We start from the raw sequence: 24777 nt of genomic DNA, 5'->3' as shown, positions 1-24777 counted from the left end.
CTCAAAAAACGCACGACCTCAGGGTCGGGATCTCCGAAATTGTAAGCCCTCAATGAGGCAACACAAAGTCTACAAGTAACGACTTCCAAGCCAAGGTACCCTCGATGACTCGAGGACTATCGCCAATCGTCATTCATTGAAAAACCCGAGGCCATAAGACCCCGAGCGGGCAGACTCGGTCTCCTAAGATTTACATAAGGCAACAATGATATCTGTAAGACCTCAAGCAAGGCATGAACAATACATGTACCAAGTATCCAAAACTGTAAGACCTCAAAGGCATGAAAAATTTGTAAGACCTTACTACAGGCATAAACTCGATCCCGAAGTTAAGGCTATATATTAAACTTGTAAGACCCCTAAAAAGGCATACCCTCGATATAGACGCCTAAACTATTTCACTCGGGACCAAAATGGCTCCGGCCAAACACAAATGACTACGGTCATACGGCTGTACCAGTCAAACTAACACGACTCGGGGACGCCCGACCGTCGCTACAAAATCACAGGCCATTACTTCAAATCTACTTTGAAAAGAAACGGTTAAACATGCTACCCTCGGCATAGGCAAAAGAGCTTCGACCACGTCAGCTCCAAATCACAGGCTTCGAGCTACTCAGCCTCCGAGCCAAACCTCCCAAGGTGCTCGAACATCACCGCAAATGACTCGAAATTGAGGTTCTTCCCGAACCAACGACGGGTCAGGCAAAATTACTTCAAAAATCCTTAACGAGAAAAATAAAGCCAATAAAAGGTCGCTTCGACCCAAGGCGTAAGAGCTATTGTCACCAGCCCGCATAAAAGGCCGCATCGGCCCAAAGCGTAAGAGCCATTATCGCCAGCTCACACAAATCTGAAAACTTGAGGGTCGATTGAGCTCGAGTCGAAACCCGACTTGGAGACTGAACCCAAAATAGCTAACTACATATGCCTCAGGGCAAAGCGTAAGAGCCATTGTCGCCAGCCTAATGAGCCTCAGGTCCACGCACATAAAAGATCGCTTCGATCAAAGGCGTAAGAGCTATTGTCGCCAGCCCACACAAACATAAAAGCTTGAGGGTCAAATGGGCTCGAGTCGGAATCCAGCTCAGGGACTAAACCCAAAACAATTGAGCAAAAGCATAAGAGCTCAAATGCCAGCTTATACTAAAGGTCGCATCGACCGAGCGCGTAAGAGCCCCCGAGCCAGCCTAATGAGCCCAGGGCCATACCACGAATCTAAGGATTCCCACCGACTCTGAGACTAGTTCACCTGGACGAATGCGAGACAGAAAGGGGTACAGAAGAAGTAAAGCCACAACGTTTCCTTTTATACACATACGCGAAAAAACATATTCTCCATCTACAAACATGCTCTGAAAAAGCTACATATAAAATGGTAAATCTACGCCCTACACCTGGGAACGGCTTACCAGCCTGATCTTCACCCTCCTCGGTGTCGGACAGGAGTAACCGAGCATCACGCTCGTCCGTCCTCGCTCGTGCCAACTCTTCCGAGAGGACAAAACCCCTAGTGCAGATCTCCTCGAGAATCTTTCTTTGAGACTTGCAACGAGCATATTCTTTGATCCTCTTCGCGATCGAGGATCCTCCTCAACTCGGCTTGAGAATCAGTAGCGTCCTTTAAATAAATTGCCATATCCTGATCAGCCTTAGTTCGGCTCAGTACTGCTCCTGTCCGGGCATCAACGGTCTCAGCCCTGACCTTTGAAAGCTCGGATTCGAGTTTCGTGGTCATATCCACTTGAATTAAAGCATTATCACGAGCTAAGCGGAGTTGAACCTCGAAGGTCGGAACTTTAGCCAAAGCACCCTTCTCCTCTGAAGCCTGAACCTCCGCCCGAGATCTTATCTCATCACAGTCATTCTTGACTCGGTCGGCTTCATCCCGAAGACGTTCCAGGGCCTTCGTCTTTTTCTGCAACTGAGATAGCCGAAGTGATTAGCCTCAGAAGCTAAAAGGAGGAACGCATACTTACCCGGGATAGAAAATTACCTACTCCATCAAGTAGCCCTCGTAATTCAAGCTCCGGCACGCCTCATATCGCATGTGTGCCAGCTCGACTTCCTTTTCCTCGCAAAGGAGCCTAAGGGATTTATCCTCATCCAGAGCTTTCCAGAGCCTGGCTCCATGACGGAGCAACTCATACCTAAGCCTGTCAAAAGCCTGCAAAAGAAAACTCGATAAGGAAAGGAAGACGCGTGATTCAAAAGGCCTATGTCAAAACTCACCGCGAAGTGAAGCCGTCGGACTTCCTCGAAGGCTGAGCGCACATCAGTTAATCTAGCTCCCCCAGCCCAGAGAGAATCAACTCCGGTCGAGGCAAGGTCGCTCGGAGAAACCACCTTTCCAGTACCAGGAATTACGGGCGCGGCAGGCTTAGATGATGTTTCCGTCTTGAAGCCCCGGCCCCGTTTCACCTTACTTTGAGCGCTATCGCCCTTCGAATGCATATCCCGCTTATTATTTCCATTCTATAGCCCGGGAGCTAGCAACCCATCCCCTTCTCCGGAGGAATATGTCCTCACCTCAGAAGGCTCTCCGATACCTACGGCAACAAGATTAATACACAAAAAAGGGAAAATGTCTCTCCAAATGAACGAAGGGAAAGGAAAAGGTAGTACGAACACACACCGTGATGTTTTGCTTCCCATCTGTCCCGATACGAAGCTGCCATTTGTGCTCCTCGCAAGTCGAGTGCGTCTCCAACTCCCGAACCCAACCAGACAGATCAGGAACATCGCCCGGCACCCATGAAACCACTATAGAAAGGGAAAAAACACGATTACAAGACTAGCCTCCACCATAAAAAAATTGGGAAGGCACGGGATGTACCACTTATGTGTATAGTTCCATTCCTCGGGGAATGGCATAAGTTCCACGGGGATAACGTCAGCCGTTCGGACCCGGAGGAATCGACTTATCCACTCCCAATCTCCATCTTCCTCATCGTCAAAAACGAAGGGCGTGGTTAACCAGCACTGCAAGGTTAGCAGACCTCGGTGGTGAAAGGGTCGGTACAGCCTAATAAGATGACTGAGCGCGAATTCAAGCCCCGCCTTCTCCGCAAAGAACCTCATCATCAACACTATTCGCCAAAACAACGGGTGTATCTGTGCTAAGGTAACCCGATACTTTAAACTGAAGTCGAGCACAACCCTATCAAGGGGCCCAGTATGAAAGGATACGTGTACACATTCAGGAATCCATCAACATGATCCGAGATGCCCTCATCCGGGGAAAGTGTCTGTAATACTACTCTCTCCCCCCATCCGCAGTCTCTCCTCACTAACTCAAGGTGCTCATCTCCTATCAAAGAAATGACCCTCAAGGTATACCCTCGTTGATCCTGAGCATCGGGAGCGAAACACTCTCCTATCTGCCGGACAGACCGCGATGTAACAGTCATGGCTATGGCGAGACTAGAGAACTGAAGCAGGAACCTGCACAAATACTTTAGTGCTAAGGTAATGAAGGTCTCAACGACAAAACGGGAGGATAACTATCTAAAAAGGTAGGATCTCCAAAAGAGTGGAAGCAACGCTATATATGTAAAGAAACGATAGCGACCCGCCTGCCTAATAAGCCAACGGCATCATCACCAGTCCCGAGGTGGTACCCTACCTCGAGGACCTCCATCAAAAAGAAGTTAGGCTTTAAGAAGCCAACGGCATCATCGCCAGTCCCGAGGTGGTACCCGACCTCGAGGACCTCCATCAAAAGGGAATTAGGCTTTAAGAAGCCAACGGCATCATTGCCAGTCCCGAGGTGGTACCCGACTTCGAGGACCTCCATCAAAAGAAGTTAGGCTTTAAGAAGCCAACGACATCATCGTAAGTCCCGAGGTGGTACCCGACCTCGAAGACCTCCACCAGAAAAAGGTTAGGCTCCAGGAAGCCAATGACATTATTGCAAGCCTCGAGGTGGTACCCAACCTCGGGGACTTTCGTCAAAAAGGAGTTAGGCTCCAAGGAAATAAGCATTTAAGCTCCACCCACACAGGCTTGGTCCCGGGGTACCATCTAAATTTGGGTAAACCCTCGTTCAGGATCTGTCTACAACGCCTTAAGGCTATATACACTAAGTTCGAGACAAGTTTCTAGACGCCCCAAGTTAGTCCTCACACGGGGACTGCTCTCAAAATCCTAAAGGCAGTCTCCATTCTTGAAGATTCCGAACGAATCCCCCCTCGAAGATTATCGCAGTGTCTATAGGCTAAGTATCAATTTAGGGGTTCGATCCCTACTCTCTTTCGACTTGAAGTCGGGGTCCCGACGACCCGAGTTTATCAGTCCAACCCGGGCTCGATATTTGCACCAACCGATGGGGTCATGCACCTGGAGTCTACACAAGCATAACTAAAGGGAAAATAGTATGCATCAGAGACAAATTAAAGGAACATTTTTCATTCATAAGCATTCAATTACAAAAGCCCATGAGGGGTCCTTACATATGATTACAAAAGCCCACGAAGGGTCCTTACACAGAAACAAAGAAGTGAAAAGGTACACGTATAGTAAAAGCCTAGAGCCTAGCCTACTCTCAAGGTTGCTTCCTCGGCAGCAGCATCTTCAAGCATCATCTCCTCGGGCATGCATCCTCGGCGGCAATATCTTCGACCGCCACCTCCTCTGGGGTTTCATCTCGGTCCTCCCGAATAATATCTCTGAGGGCGAAGATGAAGAAGAGGAAAGTGGGAAGATGAAGAAGAGAAAAGTGATGTAGAAGAAGCAAAAAAAGACATAGCCCGCCGAAGACAGAGGTTGAAGATTCGGCGGGCATCAACCCTACTTGCACGGATGCTCCGAGTCCACATTCTGGGACATCGTGCCGTGCAAGTTTAACTGCCAGTTATTCCATTTTATCCCTTGGGAAAAAACCAAGGGATGAAGTGCCACACCAGGACAGGGTAGGAGAGTGAGCAGCGGTGTATAGTCCGAACACTCTCCCGAGCAGCGGTGTAGAGTCCAAACGTCCTTCTAAGTCGGAAGAAGTCGACCCCCCTTTCTTCACCTCGAACCAACGATGACAGCAGTAATAACCATAATAACAACAACAACAACATCAACAAGACAGTATAGTCTTGATTGGCGAGGGAAAGCCCAGGCAGAAGGCCATAGCGCGGCTGATGAGAACGCGGTCATGCAACCTTAAGGTCGTCGACCCCACATATGGTGGATAGTAATGGAGGAGGATAGTGAGAAGAGAAGAAAGGATAGATGTTGAAAGGCACTTAGATAAAAAGATAGTACCGGAAGGCCCCCATTTATAGGGGGATATAGTATGGCCAACAATGCCATCAATGCCTTTGAAAGACGGATCGACAGGTGCAATAAATGCGTTATCGAAACTAAACCGACGGCGATATTGTCACTTTGAAGAATGGGAATTGGAAGCGCATTGAATGACGCTGAAAAGACAAGTCCATGGGATGCCCCTGTTATCGTGAAGGCTTATGTCATAAGCGTGATATCATTAACGTGACATCATCACAGAAAGTCCGAAGAATTGGGTGTCAAAATCGTTTCTTATCACTCCTCTCTAAGAAATGCGGGGACAATCTGTATACGGTGAAATCGGAGGGTCCAATTTCTCATCATCGAGGCGCCTCAGGAGATCACCTCGAAGGCTCGAGGTAGCGGCCGAGTATCCTCCCTCGAGGATCGTCGAAACCTGACCTCAGAGTAGTAATGATCGCGGTAATGGTAGAAATGGGGAGTTCCCAAGGCACGCAGCTAGTACGGACAGAGCCTTGTGTCATCTAATTGTCCCATCTCCATATCTTTATAATTAATGCATGTTGTACTATAATGGGATTCCCCTCCTATATAAAGGGGATCCTTGTCACTTTGTAAACCCCTGTTGCTTCAGTTGCTCCATACGAAATATACAAGAATATTCTCTCTACTCTCTAACACTTTCTCTTGATATTATTGCTTTCATTTATCATCTTCATCATTGTTCATCGTTTATTGCTAATCATTGGCTATAAAGAGCCTTCGTTGATTTTATTATAACTGTTAGTCATACTCCGATCACCCTCGATAGCTCGCAGCCGAGCTCTGTAATCGACCTCGAGGCCCCCGAATCGACAAGCTCGAGGCCCCAATTCTCAGCCTATCGGCTTGATTATCACTCTATCCTTAACTATTATTTCATTTCTAAGTCTCATACACATAGCATCAACTGCTTAACAACCAGCATAACAATAGATCACGTGTTTTTAGAGTCCCAAAATCAAATTTAATTGTTATTACCATTTTCACGGTAAACACCCTATATCTAAAAAAATTAAATAAACTAGGGAGTGGAGACCCTATGTTGTAAAAGCGACCAGGGAGTGGATACCCTAAGGGATTGGAGACCATATGTTGGAATCATCAACTAGGGAGTGGTGACCCTATATTGGCATCAACTTATGTTGGCATCAAGATATGTTGGCATCAACTAGGGAGTGGAGACCCTATGTTGGCATCAACTAGGGAATGGAGACCCTATGTTGGAAAAAGCGACTATGGAGTGGAGACCATATGTCTAAAATAAAATCAACTAGGTATTGGAGACCCTATGTTGGAAAATCATCAACTAGGGAGTGGAGACCCTATGTTGGCATCAACTAGGGAGCGGTGACCCTATGTTGGCATCAAGTTATGTTTGCATCAACTAGGGAGTGGTGAACGTATGTTGGCATCAACTAGGGAGTGGTGACCCTATGTTGGCATCAAGTTATGTTGGCATCAACTAGGGAGTTGAGACCCTATGTCTAAAATAAAATCAACTAGAGATTGGAGACCCTATGTTGGAAAATCATCAACTAGGTAGTGGAGACCCTATGCTGGCATCAACTAAGGAGTGGTGACCCTGTGTTGGCATCAAGTTATATTGGAATCAACTAGGGAGTGGAGACCCTATGTTGGCATCAACTAGGGAGTGGTGACCCTATATAGGCATCAAGTTATGTTGGCATCAACTAGGGAGTGGAGGCCCTATGTTGGCATCAACTAGGGAATGGAGACCCTATGTCTAAAATAAAATCAACTCGGGATTGGAGACCATATGTTGGAAAATCATCAACTAGGGAGTGGAGACCCTATGCTGGCATCAACTAGGGAGTGGTCACCCTATGTTGGCATCAAGTTATATTGGCATCAACTAGAGAGTGGAGACCCTATGTTGGCATCAACTAGGGAGTGGTGACCCTATGTTGGCATCAACTATGGAGTGGGAACCCTATGCTGGCATCAACTAGGGAATGGAGACCCTATGTTGGAAAAACCGCAGCTAGGGATTGGAGATCCCATACTACCATGATTTTGAATTTTCTTTGTTTTCTTTCTCTCGTCTTTTTTTTTGTTTTTTTATCATTTTCATCATCATTTCTTCTTTCTTTTTTTTATATTTCAGAGATGAGTAAATGCGGAAAAGAATTTTGGAGAAGACTTCCCTTTTTGAAGTTGTTGCTGTGAAGCTATTTCTAGCCCTTGCGTAGTTTCTTTTTGGTTGCACCTTCTTCTTACAAGGTTACTCTTAATTACACATGTTTTCTGTTTTTCAAACAAAGAACAATTTGTCAGTTTGAAACAGTGGTTGGTTTTGTGGCCTTGGGCATTTCATTCGCTTGATCTCGGCCCGACTTCTTTGATGAAGATCTCAACTGCTTGCTTGTTCCTTGAGGACCTATTTCATTTCTGGCCCTGGAGAACTTGGCTTTTCCAGAACCTTACCATGATGGTTAATCACATGGTACTTAACCTTTTTCAACATTATTTTGTCTTTGTGGGCATTTGACTTTGATTTCCTTTTTTTTCAGGAGTTTTTGATTTCAAAGCATCGTCCATCATGGCCAGTCGAAGTCGACTCGATGCACTTGCTGAGGCTGGGTGCCTTCTTGAATATTGGCTAATGTCAAACAAAAGCCCTGTAAATTATTCTTGCCATCCTTTCTTTGTCTTAGCTTCAATACAGAATTAGATCAAAAGGGATTCAAAGAAAAACAGACAATGAAATGGACAAATGAACTTAGACGAGAGGTATGCCTTTCGAGGAAAGGAAATAAGGACTTATCTGGAGTGCGTGCGGACTCCAATGAACATGACATGCCTCTTGGACTGGATGCCTAATCTGTGTAAACCGTCCAACTCTCAAAAATTCATCATAACTTATACCTCAAAATTGAGAAACCTTGCCAACATTCTGTTGATACCGATGGTCGTGGGGATCCTCTTTTCGATCAGTGGTGCTTTTTGTGAGTTTTCACCAGATGGCCTCTCTTATTTCTCCTCTCTCCGTCGCCTTATATTTCTCTTTATGAGTTTTCACTAACAAGACTCTTTCATTTTCAATTTCTCTACTTACCATCGCTTTACGGTGTCCGTGAGGGTTTTCACCGATAAGACTCTCTCATTTTATTTCTCTCATTTGGTGGCAAAGGATCCAAGTAACTGTATCCTCCCATTTGAATCTCTTTTCCCATCGATCAGAAGGACTTGAAAAGGATTTGGGTAAAACGAATTTGGATTGAGTTACAACTTTGGAACCTTTCGGTGAAATCATCGCCAAACCATTATAACATTTGCCCCAGTTTCACTATTGGGGAAATTTGGATTTTTATTTTAGTGTGACTGAACCCCAGAGAGAGGTTGCCTATGTATTCTTTCGGAATCAAGTCGAACGTAGTTCAAAGAATTTTGTTTTTTGATTTTTGTTTTTTCTCTTTTATTTTGTTTTGTTTTGTTTTCTGTTTTTTTACTTCTTTCTTCTTCTTTTTTGTACTTTTCATAACAATTTCCTGCTTCCAAAGAGGGTAATAAGAGGACAAGGGAACCGACTCAAAGGGTTTGCAAGGTTGGTAGTGTTTAGGTAGCGGGAATAAAAGCCTTCGTCATCCCAATCAAAGAGCATTAAAATCGCGTAAAAGGGTCAAACATAGTACCTTTTGACCGCATCTGCATTGACAGCTGTTTCGGGATCATTTCCTTCGATGTCTCCCAAATACAGCACTCCGTTCGGCAATAGTTTTCATCCAATGTACGGACCTTTCCAATTTGGAGCAAATTTTCCTTTGCTTCCTCGTGATGCGGGAAAATACATCTCAGAACGAGTTGCCCCTCTTTAGAATTTCTAGGCCGCACTTTCTTGTTGTAGGCACGGGCCATTCTTTGTTGATACAGCAGCCTGTGACAAACTGCGATCATCCTCTTTTCATCAATCATAGTTAATTATTCCAACTGGGTCTTGACCCATTCATCATCCTCGATCTCAGCTTCAACAATGATTCGAAGAGAGGGAATTTCAACTTCTGCAGGTATTACGTCTTTAGTGTCGTAAAATAATAAATAGGGTATGGCCCCAGCTGATGTGCGCACGGTTGTGCGATATCCCAATAATGCAAACGGCAACTTTTTATGCCACTATCTAGAACTTTGAAGCATTTTCTTGAGGATCTTCTTGATATTCTTGTTTGCAGCTTCAACAATGCCATTAGATTTGGGTCGATAAGGAGTAGAGTTACGATGCGCAATCTTAAATTGTTCGCATACCTCCTTCATCAAGTGGCTATTCAGATTTGTAGCATTGTCTGTAATGATAGTTTTAGGAATACCAAAGCGACAAATAATGTTGGAATGCACGAAGTCCACCACTGCTTTCTTGGTGACGGCTTTGAAAGTGACTGCTTCAACCCACTTTGTGAAACAATCAATGGCAACCAAGATGAATTTGTCCCATTTGAAGCTTTCGGCTCGATTCGCCCAATGACATCCATACCCCAGGAAACGAATGGCCAAGGTGCTGACACATGATGCAACTCTAAAGGCGGTGCATGAATCAGGTCACCATGTATGTGACAATATTGGCACTTCCGGACAAAACTGAAGCAATCCTTTTCCATGGTCTTCCAGTAATAACTGCCCGAAGGATTTTCTTTGCAAGGACATATCGGTTCATGCGGGGCCCATATACTCCTGAATGCACTTCATTCATGATCTTTCCAGTCTCCTGAGAATCTACGCACCTCAAAAGATTCAAATCTGGAGTTCATTTGTACAAGACTTCTCCGCTCAAGAAGAAACTGCTGGCGAGCCTTCTAATGGTTCTCTTTTGGTCTCCACTGGCTTGCTCGGGATATTCCTTTGTTTTCAAAAACCTTTTGATATCATGATACCATGGTTGAATATCTAGTTCTATTACAACTGCATTGCAATAACCATGTCTTTCTCGAATTTGGATTTCCAGCGGGTCAATATGGACATTGCCCGGATACGGCAGCATTGAGGCCAAAGTAGCTAGTGCATCAGCTAACTCATTGTGGAATTGAGGAATATAACTGAACTCGACGGACTTGAACCGTTTTCTAAGATCTTTCACATGTTTTCTGTATGGGATAAGCTTGTTGTCTCGAGTTTCCCATTCACCTGAAGCTTGCCGCATAATCAAGTCAGATGTCAACTGCCATACCCATAATACAGGCTTCATATTCAGCGGTGTTGTTTGTACAGAAGAACCGAAGTCGGGCTGTGGCGGGGTAATCCTGACCGGTGGGCGAAATCAAAATTGCCCCAATCCCGACACCTTTTTGCATTTACAGCTCCATCAAAGAACATTTTCCAAGCATTGGTGTCTTCTGGAATTACTTCAACTGAATTTACTTCCTCGTCCGGAAAGTAAGTACTCAGGGGTTGGTATTCATCATCAATTGGGTTCTCAGCTAGATGATCTGTCAAGCTTGAGCTTTTATTGCCGTGCAGGTGACATAGACAATGTCAAACTCAGTGAGCACGATTTGCCATTTTGATAACCTTCCCGTGGGCATTGGTTTTTGGAATATGTACTTCAAAGGATCCATTCTGGTTATGAGATATGTAGTGTAGGCCAACAGATAATGTCTAAGCTTCTAGGCGACCCAAGTTAGGGCGCATGAAGTTCTTTCCAACAAAGTATACTTGGCTTCGTAACTAGTGAACTTTTTGCTCAGATAGTATATGGCTTGCTCTATCTTCCCGGTCATATCTTGTTGCCCTAGGACACAGCCGAAAGAATTTTCCAAGACTGTCAGGTACAAAAACAAAGGTCTCCTAGGCTCGGGTGGAACCAACACTAGCGGATTCGACAGATATTCTTTGATTTTGTCGAAAGCTTCTTGACACTCATCCGTCCATCTGATTGCGCATCTTTCTTCAACAGCTTAAATATGGGCTCACACGTGGTATTTAGCTGAGCAATGAACCTGCTGATGTAATTCAATCTTCCTAGCACACTCATGACCTCTTTTTGTTTTTTCGGAGGTGGCAAATCCGGAATAGACTTTATCTTTGTTGGATCTAACTCGATACCCCTCCAGCTGACTATAAACCCCAGAAGTTTTCCAGACGAAACTCCAAATGCACATTTAGCCGGGTTAAATTTCAAGTCATACCTGCACAGACGCTCAAAGAACTTTCTCAAATCTCGCACATGGTCTTCCTGTGTTCTGGATTTAATGATCACATCATCCACATACACCTAAATTTCCCGGTGCATCATGTCATGGAAGATGGTAGTCATAGCTCTCATGTAAATTGCTCCGGCGTTTTTCAAACCAAATGGCATGACCCTGTAACAGTAAGTGCCCTAAGGTATGGTGAAAGTCGTCTTTTCTGCGTCTTCTTCATCCATCAGAACCTGGTGGTACCTAGCATAACAATCCACGAAAGACTGTATCTCATGTTTGGCACAGTTGTTAATAAGAATGTGGATGTTTGGCAATGGAAAGTTGTCCTTGGGGCTTGCTTTGTTCAAATCCCGATAATCAACACACACTCGGGTTTTCCCGTATTTCTTCGGTACCGGGACCACATTAGCCAACCATGTGGTGTATCGGACCACTCATATCACACCAGCTTTCAATTGTTTGGTGACTTATTCTTTGATCTTATCATTGATGTCTCTTTTGAACTTTCTTTGCTTTTGTTGGATAGGTGGATAACCGGGATAAGTTGGCAATTTATGCACTACCAAATCGACAATCAGACCTGGTATATCATTATAGGACCATGCAAACACATCGTTGAATTCAAACAAAAGTTGGATCAATGCATCTCTAGTTCTTTCATTGGCGTGAATGCTTATCATGGTTTCCTGGACCTCTTCTAGGCTAACCAAATTAACTAGCTCGGTTTCATTTAAGTTTAGTTTAGGCTTATTCTCAAATTTTTCCAGTTCTCGATTTATTTTCCTAAAAGTCTCATCTTCATCATCTTCTGGTTCTTGATTTATTATTTCATAGTTATACAGCATTTTAGGATCTGGGCATGAATTCTGCAAGCATGTCATGTTATTTAAGTCCGCATTATTAGAACTGAAAAGAAAAAGATAACAAAATTAGAATAACGAAAAAGGAGACATCCATTGACGATGAAATATTGATTTCATTTCATTGAATTTTAAGATAGGAGGGTTTACATCAAAATCAAAAGTCAATAAAAAACATTCGAGTTACACCCTGAAATAACTTGTAATGTAGAAAAGATGGCAAGACTACACTACCAGGACTCCGGCCTAACAGGGAATGGGGTAGCCTTCCAATTCTGAAGCTTGGCATTTGGTCCCATGTACAGCACCTCAGCAGTGCTTGTGCCTTCCCCCGGCTGGACCATGTGGGATTCATACAGCATTTGTTTCATGGCTTCACAAATATCCTCGATCTCTTCGACCGTGAAGGACTCTTCTTCTTCATACTTGGGTTTAACAAATGACTTGGCGAGATGCGGAACGAGTTGAGGCAGGACCCAACCATTTTTCTTGTGCTCATCAGCCCATATTATGTCAACATTTGTAGCTTGGAAACCTATGCCGAAGAACTTCTTACTGGCGGTCAAAACATGGGCTCTGTGATGCCTTGTAGAGATACCCCGAACCCCTTTCCGGGCTTGTACCCATGTTTAATCATTTCACTGGCGACCATGACCGAGGCATTAGATAAGCAGGATTGAGGGAACGGGGCCCCTTCTTCGCATTGGTTGGCGACCACAATTTCAAAGGCTTGATAAATAATGTGCTCGCTTCCTTCTCTAGCTTCGAGACATGGGACTGAGGGATCCCTGTAAATGGACTGTTCATCCTCCCCATGGACAACAATTTCTTGGTTTTCATGTGCAAACTTGATCATTTGGTGGAGAGTGGAAGGTACATCTCCTGCAGCATGAATCCATGGCCTTCCGAGGAGATAATTATATGAAATATCCATATTCAGAACCAGGAAAGTCACTTCGAAATCCACAGGACCAATGGTCAAAATCAAGCCAATTTCCCCTATTGTATCTCGCTTGACACCATCAAAAGCGCACACACAAACAATGTTTGGTCGAATTCTTTCTGTTCCAATTTCCATCCTCTAAAGCGTTGAGAGAGGGCAAATGTCGAACCCAGACCCACCATCTAGCACGACCCTCTTCATATAATAACCTTCGCATTTGACAGTCAGTGAAGGGCTTTGTTGTGGGCGGCTCCCTCTGGGGGCAAGTCATCACGGCTAAAAGAAATCATGTTGACTTTGAAGAATTGTTCAGCCATTCTTTCCAATTTTTTGACTGAACTTTCAATCGGGACATATGCCTCGTTCAATGTTTTCAAGAGTACTTTCTGATGTTCATTTGAGCTCAACAATAGGGATAAAAGCAACACCTGGGAATGAGCCTTCCAGAGTTGATCAATTATGGCATATTCCGAAGTTTTCATTTTTTGGAAAAACTCTTCTGCTTCTTCAGCGCTCACAGGCTTCTTGGGTGGAAGCCGTTTCTCCTTGTTTAGTTTTGATTTCTTCAACTCTTCCGGGTTGTGGTACCTCCCAGATTGGTTCATTTCATTCACCTCTCCCATAACCTTTTTCCCTTTGTAAGTAACCACTGCTCTGTTGTAATTCCAGGGGACTGCGGTGAGGTCTCTCATGGGGCTCCGTGGTGCACGACTGATAACCACGGACTCAGTCAGCCTTGGTGAAATATCGGCCCCTATGCCACATAAGTCCCCTTTTGCACATATATCTTTGGCACATGCAGCGTGACTTTCTTTTGCTCAAATCTTTTGGGATCATTCAACATGAGTTGTTCCTTCCTCGGGGCCCTAGGAATGTAGAGAATGGCGTCCTTAGCATGTGTTGCCCCTGTCTTTGTTTCCACAGCATTTTCTACAACTTGAGGAATTGAATTGATATTCTTCTCATTTCTAGCTTGTTTTGCCACCGCTTTGGGTCTATTTTCCGAATCGGCGATGGCAATGATAGATTTTAAAGACGGATTGAATTCCTTGTCCTCAGAGATCATCCCAATGACCGGCCCGTTGTTGTGAGCCAGTAATAGGTTGTTAGTCACATTAGGTACTTCCTCGTCACTCAGCACCACTCGCTTTTGTTCTATCAAATTCTCAACGGCCCTCTTGAGTGTCCAACAATTCTCCGCATCATGTCCCTTTGCCCCTGAATGATAGGAACACTTGGTGTCGGGCCGATATGACAGAGATTTCGGATTTTGCCTGTTTGGAGACACAGGTTGCAATAGACCCATCTGGACTAACTTCAGAAATAGGCGAGAGTAAGACTCACCAATAGGGGTGAAATCGCTTTTCCTGGGAGGCTCACGGGGGCGTGTATTATGTTGGTAGTTGTTCTGTGGTGGACGGGGGTTATATGGAGCTTGGTAAGGATGGTTATTTCTAGGAGGTGGAGCTCAGTTTTGGTTGTAATGTTGCTATGGTCGTGTGTAGGGTTGGGCATTCATCACCGCATAGGGAGGCAGTGCCACGGTGTTGCTGCATCTTGATGAGGGTAGTAGTGTTGCGGGTTCTGGAAGGCAAACAAGAATAATCACGGGATCGACGAGAGTTTCTCGAACTTGAAGCCATCATGGCTCCTTCTTCCCTCTTCTTGCGATTTGCTGAACCTCCCGAGTTGTTCTTGATAGCATGGGAAGTGGCTCTTAAAGCATATTGAGTTATGATTCGGCCAGTTTATAGGCCATTTTCTACCATCTCCCCAATCTTTATGGCTTCTGCAAAAGGCTTGCCCATGGCAGACATCATGTTCTGAAAGTAATCGGCCTCTTGGGCCTGCAAGAAAACATTTACCATTTCTGCCTCATCCATTGGCGGTTTCACTCTGGCTGCTTTCTCATACCACTTGATAGCGTATTCACGGAAACTTTCTGTGGTTTTCTTTTTAAATTGGACAAAAAGTTTCTATCGGGCGGATGTCCACATTATATTGAAATTGGCGAACAAAATCTCAAGCCAAATCATCCCACACATGATAATGGATAATTTCCTTGTACATGTACCATTCAGAAGCGATTCCCGCCAGGCTCTCCTCGAAATAGGCCATCAAAAGTTCTTCTTTTCCCTCTGCCCCTCTCAACTGATTGCAATATCTTTTCAAATGAGCGATTGGGTGTCCATGCACATCGTATTTCTCGAATTTTGGCATTTCAAAACCAAGGGGCAAATGAACATGAGAAAACATGCACAGATCGGAGTACGAAACACTCTTTTGGCCACTCGGGCCTTGCATGTTCTTAAGACTTTGTTCGAGACTTTTCATCTTTCGAGCCATTTCTTCTTGCTGGGGTTTCTTTCCGTTCTTTCCTGTTCCACTGGAGACTCGTATCGTGGGTGCTGAGGGTAGGAGTTTGGGGTGACATGAGTTGTGTCCAGCTGAAATTGTAGTACTTGAAAAGTGAAGGCTGGAGGCTGGAGGCTCGAAGCATGGTCTGGGCACTGTTTGTTGTGCCATAGTGAAGACTGGTGGTGCGGTGAATACCATAGAAGATACTCCCGAAAATGGGGCCTGAGGGCGAACTTTAGAAGGCATTCCGGTGAAATTAACTGATATGGTGGGGGTATCCAAATGGGATAAATGGATTGGTTACGGGAATAGGGACATTGGTGGTTCCACTTGCCCTGGGAAACAGTTCAGGGAATCCAGGGATTGTATCGGTCGGTTCTTTGCTATTAGACCAAGCGTCCCACATCTCTAACATACGACAACGCAACATTCAGTTTTCTTCAGCAGCTGCTGATTCTAACACTAGGATAACCGATACCGGGCTATCCTCTGAAGGATTAATAATCGGTAGATGACTTTCGAAAGCCATAGGAATACTGCCTTTGGATCTTGTGAAGTAAGGATGGGAAGCCAGACTACCACAAAACCAACCACCTAAAACAGGACCTGTCTAATGCCACACAACAAACCGGTAGTTTGAAAAATTTAACAGATAAGGAATCGCATATTTGGGATGCAATGCATTTGAACAGTTAAACGTTTCTAAATGTTTTGCAATGGATGTGTATTTCATCCGGGCTTTTACAATCTCTTTTCTCAAATTTCAAGTCTTGATTCTTTTTCTTCCACTTTTGTTGTTTTTCGCTCTTTTATTTCTTCACTTTTTTCTTTCATTTCTCTCAATTTTTCCTTTTCTTTTCTCTCTCTCTTCAGATTGTCTATAGCTATGATCGAATTCGATGGGGCTTGCCTACGTATCACGACACCGCATAAATCAGATCATTACGTAGTTCATGGAATAAATGTAAAATAAAAGAAAAGAAAATTTAGGGTTTTTAATATTTCATTAAATAAAATCTTTTTGGGTTTTTCTATTACAAAGACTCTGACATACAGAAAAACAAACAGACTTGGAAAAGACTAACAGACTCGAAAAGGTGAAATACAGACTCAAAGCCAAAAGAAAATCAGGAATACATAAGAGCATCTAATGCTACTCCGGGGCCCGCGGGACATCACTCAGTCTCGACGGGGGCCTGCGTGCAATCTCTTCTTGGAGGTACTCTAAATCATCCATCACGTGACGGACAAAGGCCATCACAGCAGCGAAGAACATGGACCTGGTCATATCTTCGCATTCATGGCACTTCATTGCGACATTATCAGCAATTTCTTTAATCCTCATTCTAATGACAACCTTTCCTTAGAGTATGCATCCAATTTGCTGAGACCGGGCCTGCAACACTTGCGTGGCCGTATGGTTTTGGTCTTGCAATTGTTGTATGTCTTCTTTCAATCGGGAAATCAGTGTATAGCAATGCTCTCTCTCTATTTTAAAATCCTTTGCTTGTTGTACCATTTCATTCTCGAGATTAGTCAATTTTTTCCTTAAGATTGTGATCCTTTCATCGTACATCTGCTTTAACTACTGAGCAAACCTTGTCCTTTCTTCTGCATTCTTTGCCAACTTTGCCCGGGCTTTTGTCAATTCATCCTCAGACTTTGCCAGATCAAACCCATAATCATGCACTTTTCGCCTCAAATTGCTTATGAGTTTGTCCTCTTTTTCGCTTTTTGCTGGGTTTTCAGCGGCTATTTTCATCTTCTAAATCTGAGCTGGGAGGGCTTCATTTTCTCGGTCCAACATTTTCTTTTCTCCTTCATCCTCAGCAGCCTGCAAACTATTATCAAATTTGAGTTTTTTGATTTGATCCTCTAGCTTGCTTATGGTAATCCGGTATCCCGACTCTTTAGCTAACCAAACCTACTGTTCTCGCGCTCCATTGGTGAATTGATGGACATGGGGCCTTTTGGCGGGCTATTCTGGCTCTTGATTGACTCGAACCCTTTTACCATACCAGGTCGTGTAGTTAGATTCTACTTCACATGTGGACAAATCCCGTACTTGAGTCTGTGGCTCCAGAAACCTACATTGGTGCCAAATTTGGCAAACCTTTTATTCTGGGAATGCGGCTTTTGGGCATAGTTCAATAACCTGTGGACTCAAATCTTCATCATGAGGGACTGTTTGGAATCTGCCCAATTGGCATAGGACCCGATGCGGAGCATACGGCTGAATACTCTGAAGACCTATGAATTAAAAAAAGCACACTCTGGCAGACATGTAAATAGCCTCGTTGACCGGGAGCCAACCGAAAGTCCACTCAATTTGATTTGCGGTCAAAGAATCCAAATACGCAAACCATGCCTCTGTACCTTTTGGTAACTCATGACCGTTTGCCCGATTTCCATATTCTTCAATGCAATTGAGCCCGGTCGGACCGTAGTTCATGTACCCCGGGCGATGGCAAAGATGTTCTACCAGCCACATTTACAAAAGCAATATGCAACCCTAATAAAAACTTTGTCCCAGATTGACAAACGATTAAAGCTCGATAAATTTATGTGAGAATCATCAGTATGATAGTGCCATTAGCCTTTTTAACCATACAGTCGGCCATTTCTGCAAGCCCCAGTACTATATGTCCGTCACTCCTTAGGGATATCAGGGTGCCTAAAAATGCCACTATGAAGGCCAAACCTCTGCGTGTTTCCCATTTGTTTTTATTTCCCTGATGACTCAAACCAATGTCCGGAGCCTCAAATTTGCGGGGGTCCCCATACCGGTTGTATAAGAAATGGAATGTGCAGAATCCTCCAGCCAAATTTTCATCTTTAACCTGTCGGCTAATACTCAGAAAGTCTAAAAACTTATAAGGGGTTACAGTTCTTGGTGCTACTGGACATCGATGCCTGATTCCCGTCAAGACCAGCATAACATGCTATCTCCTCTAGTGTAGGGATCAGCTCAAAATCAGAGAAGTGGAAAACATTATGTGTCGGGTCCCAAAACGGTATCAAAGCTTCAATTATATCAACCATTGGTTTAATTCTCAGAATACCGGTGAGCCCACCTAAAGCATTTGTCACAGAACACTTGCCGACTACCCCCAGGTCGTTCCACCACATGTGTAGTCCTAGTGGAATTTCATCTACGATTAAAAAAGGTAGGTTCTCAATAGTGCTCATTCTGCACATTTAAATTAGGGTGACTAGTTAAAACATGTGAGTTTCGTTTGAAAACTGACCAAACAAAATATGATTTTAATTTAAAATAAATCACGACTACTTTTGCAAATACGGCCCTTCAGCACTTCGGAAGGGAAGATTTTAGAATTGTGTTTGCTAAATGGCCAAATACTAGAAAAAAGGACCATAGGCGGCTATTCTTGCAAAAACAGTCTTCCGGCATTCGGTCGGGACATTTCTGGCTATTTCGACAAAAATAGCATCACCTAACTTATTTATGACAAAATGAGAACATTTTTCATATTTTTGGTTATGTTTGCAAAAGCAGGGCTAGACTCGATGATGGTTGTCTACGTATCCCTCATCCTGTGAGAATCAAACCCGCGTAGTTCGGTAAATTTTGACGCAATAGGAAAATACGATTTTTAAATGACTTTTCTTCTTTTTCTTTTCTTTTTTCAAATTTTCGGCAGAGTTTCGGGATATTTTGGATACCGGATTTTCATAAACGAGTGATTTCTCTCTCTTACCTCAATCTTGGTTTTTCTTGGTTTTTCTTTCCTATTTAGAAGCCAGTCAACATGCAAGCCGAAGAAAATAAATGTATAGGTAGCACGTAAAAATGCATCAGGAAGGTCTTTTAATTTTTGGGTACACCTGTCCTAGATGGACCTAACCCCTGTGTTGAGTTCCCAAAGTCAAATGCACGTGATGCAAGCAAACGTACCTACTAGGGATCCGGCATGAGTCTATGTTATTCTAGGTTTAAAACCTGGGTGTAATGTTCTAGACCTGGCTTACCCGAGCGGATAGCTCGAGCCGAGGGGACAGCGTACCGTGAATACAGAAGCGTCACCGACTTTGCAACTTGTCCAAACCCCGTTCTAAAATTGGGATATGACTCTAACAGAAAAAGAAGCCACGCGAAGCGCACGCTCCCAGAAGATTTAGAAGACTCAGAGAGAAGAGGATTTCGTAACAGTTTATATACAGTTCAAGTAATATCAAAGCGGTAAAAAGCAGCGTTTAGCATATTAGGCTCAAACACGTAAAAATCAGATAATAAATAAAAGTCAAGTATAACAGTTATTCTAAGCTCGAATTCTGAACCGTGAACCAGAAATTCTGGGTTCTTGTCCCCGGCAGAGTCGCCAAAGCTATCACACCTCCTTTTTCCCGAGGGGATAGGGAAGTTTTTCCAATTAAAGTGATATTAATCAAAATGGGATTATTCATTTATTTAGAATCGCCACTTGGGATAATTTATGGTATCCCAAGTCACCGGTTTATTTTAAATCCCAAAAATCGAGGAAATTTGACTTCGTTTAAAGTATGCGAAACCAGAAAACCGGGTAAGGAATTCTATTAACCCGGAGAAGGTGTGAGGCACTCTCGAGTTCCGTGGTTTTAGAACGGTCACTCAACTATTAATAATTGGCCTAGTTATCTAATTTATTATATGTTTTAATCCAGTCACAATCGACCCCGCACTCGTTAGAGTGCGTGTCTCGCCTCAATATTGCGTCACAATGTGATATACCGGGGTTTCAAACCCTCAGGTCATCATCTACATCTATTACTCACCTCAAGCCGGCCGCAAGTCTAGCTCGCTATGCCTTTGCCATTCGAATCAACCTCTTCGCACGCCGAATCTGATTAAAACCACAACGAATACGTTACAATAGGCTAAAGAAACATAATCCAATCGAAAAGACTCGAAAAACACTAAAATTCACGAAGTTGGCAAAACCCGAGCCCCGGGCCCACTTCTCGAAAAATTACGAAATTTACATCACCGGATTTCTCGTCTCGCCACGAGTCCGTACATATAAAATTTACCAAAATCGGAGCTCGTTTGACCCTCCAAATTCCATTTTTACATCACAGCTTTCCAAGCCCTAGCTTGACCCGTTTTTGATGAAATTCTACTGATTTCTATGATAAATTTACCATAAACTCTAGTAATTAGGCCAAGAGACTTACCTCCAAATTGATTCTCAGTCAAAACCCTCGAAAATCCTCGCCCAAAGCTCTCCAAGTCGCTTAAAAATGGTGAAAACTACCCCTTGCTCGTGGATGAAATTTAACATTTAAAACCCTTCTGTTACCAGCGAATTTCGCTTCTGCGGTCCCGCTACCGCTTATGCGGGACCGCTTCTGCGGCCAAAAATCCGCTTAAGGGGTTTTCACTTAAAAACCGCCTATTCGCTTATGCGATTCAACCACCGCTTCTGCGGTTCCCTCAAGTCCGCTTCTGCGGTACAGTGTCCGCTTATGCGGACCCGCTGGTGCGAGCCACCTTCCGCTTTTGCGGAATTTCCCTAGCCGGCCAATGATCGCTTCTGCGACCACATACCCGCTTCTGCGGTACCGCTTCTGCGATCCATTTCCGCAGAAGCGGGAACACCAGATGACAGCAAAAATCTGACTTGCAATACACCTCAAAACTCTCGTTTAACCACCCGAATTCACCCCGAGGCCCCCGGGACCTCAACCAAAAACACCCATACATCCTAACACCTCATTCAAACTTGTTCTCATCCTCAAAACACATCAAACAACGCTAAAACCATCAAATCACATCGAATTCAAGCCTAAGTTTCTTAAAAACTTCCGAATTACGCATTCGATCAAAAACCCGACCAAAACACCTCCGAATGACCCGAAATTTTGCACACATATCCAAAATCACCTAACAAAGCTACTGCAACTCTCGGAATTCCATTCCGACCCTCGGATCAAAATCTCACCTACCAACCGGAATTCGCCAAAATTCAACCTTCGCCATTTCAAGCCTAATTCTACACCGGACCTCCAGAATCACTTCCGATCGCACTCCTAAGTCACAATTCACCTCCCGAAGCTAACCGAATCACCGAAATTCACATCCGAGCTTTCTAACTAATAAGTCAACGTTCGGTTGACTTTTCCAAACCAAACCTTCTTTAAAGAGACTAAGTGTCTCATTTCTTATCAAAACCAATCCAAATCAACTCTCACACACCACATACCGATAACGAAACGTGAAGAAGCAATAAACGGAAAAAACGGAGCAGTAACACATGAGACGACGGGTCGGGTCATCACATTTAATTACGCGCCTAAAGCAAACTACGAGTATTCATGGTTTGATTGTCCTAAAGTTCGATATTGCATGTGATGTTCAAATGTTATGGAAATACACTATGGGAATCGACCGATTCTTTTAAATTAACAAAAATAAGAATCCATGCATTCTTAAGTATTCTGAACTATCCAAGAAGGAATTTCATTTCCAAGGCATTTAAGAATGAATCATAAACCACAACATTATCAATCCAATTTTGTTAACAAAATAATTAACGGTTAGCCAAGAAGATTATTGAGCTCAACTCAAATTAACAATACTAGTATATTCTAACATTCTAAATTAAGGCTACAGCTACACTAGCTTTGAACAGATACACGATTTGGGCCAAATCATCGGGCTCAACAGCCTGAGGTCCAGACTTGCTCTAACAACTCCCAACTGGGCCAATTTACAAGTTCGGCCCATTTTATGTAACCTCTGTTAAGCCAATCTGAGAAGAACATCATGCATTCAAATTGAAAATCATGTGTAAAGCTAAATTGGAGATTAAAATTACAAAGACAACCTGCTCCATAGCTATTAATTACAGTAGTTGAATTCATGAATTATTACAAAACCGTTTCAAACTAAACTCATACAAATCGTTCATCAGTAAGTAATCCTCAAATTTAACATTACCGAAAACTAAAATATTGTTATCAATGGCACTATGCTTATGAAAACCCTTTATTATACCAAAATAGTGCGAAATATGATTCTGGGCTCCTTTGACTGTTACAACCTCTCAAATAAATCTTGAGTTACAAAGGTAGCTACAAAGCTGTTTGCAAATCAGCACCTTGTCCCTCACATATCAATACAGATGAAGCATCCAGTGAGGATCCAAATGATTTCAAAACTTTCCTTCTTTTGTGAAGACTTCATATACAATCAGGGGATTGAAAAGATTTATAGTGAAGCACATCTATTAGCACAATACTTCAATAGTAAGAAACCAGCAAATAGTACAAATGAAACCATTGAGCATCACAATTCATGAAGCAGAAGCTAAGTATAAACATGACACGAATATAGCCAGTGTTACTCATATCAGTAGATGAAAAATGATAAATGGAAATTTACATACCTAGCAGCATAATTAAAATAAAAAAGAAAATAAGCCTCTGAAAACTGGAAAAAGAGCAGCAGCAAGAACAAATACAGCAAGCAAATGAACTTGAACTCCAAAGTTGAAAGTTCAACCACAATAGAAACAGAACCAGCAGCAAGAAACAATGACTAATCAACTCAAATAGCTATGAAAACCCAGGAAAATATACAGCAACTGAGCAGAGATTAAGAACAAACTTTGAATCTACCCTTTCTTTTTGTTTTCTGTATTTAAGTTGGAATTTTCTGAGTTTTTTCTTTGAAAAAAAATCATTGAAGATGAGGGAGTCTGTGTGTGAGTTCTACAGAATTCAGAGTGTTTTTGCATTGTGAAACCAGTGGATGTTTGTGGGTGAAATTTGCAGGGAATAGTGTGTGTAAAATGAGAGGATGAGGAGTCCCTTTATAGAATGTGAGCATGTGCTCTTATGAGAGGAAAAATCAGAGGAGTGTGAGGGAATCTGTCAGCTAAATTTTAGGAGAGGTATCTTTTTCAACTGAAAAATAGACAGTTGTCCAATTTCAGATATTTTCTCTATTTTTTTAAAACCTTTAACTTCTGAAAATTACCTTTTTCTACCCCCAAATTGATCTAATTTTTGGTTTTATATGCACTTTAGTCCCTTCTAGAGACTTCCCCAAACAAACAGCTCAGATTCCCTAAATTTCCAAATCCCTTTGACCCCTTTAACCTTTGCTGTTTGTCCTTTCAACCCCCTTAATTCCTATTGACATTCAAAATCAGCAATCAAACTATTGAAAACCAAATCACAGATCAAATGAAATAGAAACAAATGACTAATTCACCTAAACTAGATTACTGAACTAATTAAAATTGATTCAATTAATCCAACACATACAATTAAACTAAACAATCATGCAGTTAACTGATAAGTAAATCATGCAAAAGCAGAAACAAAACAAAACCAACGCCTAATTTAACAAGTAAACTAATCCAGTTGTCCACTCTAATCTAAAATTAATTAAACTAATGTTATATGTTTACACTAAATTAATGAGTAATTAAATCTCTTAATTATTAGGGAAAACAATCTGAAGAAGAAATTGAGAAGGAACAGAAGGGTCGTTTGGTTAAAAAGAAAAACAACAGAAAAAAAGAATAAAAGAAAAGAAGAAAAATGAAATAGAGTAGAGGAATTACCTACTGGTCTTCCGAGGACTGGCGATGAAACTCCGACCAAACTCCTATAAACCAAACAAACTCCGATGGTTGTAGGATGAACTGAGACTAACATCAATCAATTGCTCTCATCAAGAGCAATAAATTGATGTAGGTTTTGAGTTCAAACGGGCCGGGGTCGAGGAGCAATTAGAAAAGAAAGGATTTAGGTTTTTCAGGATTTTCAGATCCGAAATTGGAGAAGATGGGTGAGGATTTTAAGGAAATGATTATGGGGTTTGAGGAGAGGGGAGGATGAGGAGCGTAGGGTGTGATTTTTGGTGTGTTTGGGGTGGCGCCATCGCCGCAGGCGATTTTCGGTGGACAGCGACGGCTGAGGTGAGAGAGGGGTTGAGAAAGATGAATTCTAGGGTTTGAGGGATTTTCGGACAGTTTTATTGTAAAGAAAAAAGAGTTCTCGTCCGTTGGATTAGACGAGATGAAGGGCCCTGATTGCTTTGAATGAAACAATGTCATTTGGGCGTTAAGAAGGACTGGGTCGGATTTTAAAGGTTTGGGCAAGCTTGGAGATGGTTTAGGGGAGACAATTGGGCCGTTTAAGATTGAGGCCAGTCCGGTTTTTGACTTGAAAATGACCC

At 43.0% G+C, this 24777-nt stretch overlaps 1 protein-coding gene across 1 annotated transcript; it reads right to left on the bottom strand.

The window, feature by feature from the left end:
- On the bottom strand, positions 9827 to 10474 carry LOC109231489. The gene is made up of 2 exons (XM_019397149.1): positions 10164 to 10474; positions 9827 to 10013 (listed from the first exon to the last, which is right to left on the bottom strand). The coding sequence occupies exons 1-2, from the start codon at positions 10472 to 10474 to the stop codon at positions 9827 to 9829; spliced, it is 498 nt and encodes a 165-aa protein (XP_019252694.1).

Source organism: Nicotiana attenuata, chromosome 8 (genome assembly GCF_001879085.1).
Source record: "Nicotiana attenuata strain UT chromosome 8, NIATTr2, whole genome shotgun sequence".
Lineage (NCBI taxonomy): Eukaryota > Viridiplantae > Streptophyta > Magnoliopsida > Solanales > Solanaceae > Nicotiana > Nicotiana attenuata.
The sequence above is the reverse complement of the archived record's forward strand: the minus strand, read 5'-3'. Positions and strand labels throughout refer to the sequence as shown.

Excerpts from the sequence above, each read along its gene's own strand:
- LOC109231489 (XM_019397149.1), bottom strand. The coding sequence starts at position 10,474 with ATGAAGCCTGTATTATGGGTATGGCAGTTGACATCTGACTTGATTATG. Across the intron at positions 10,014-10,163 it reads GAACTAGATATTCAACCATG|GTGCGTAGATTCTCAGGAGA; the intron begins GTATCATGATAT and ends GAATCTTTTGAG.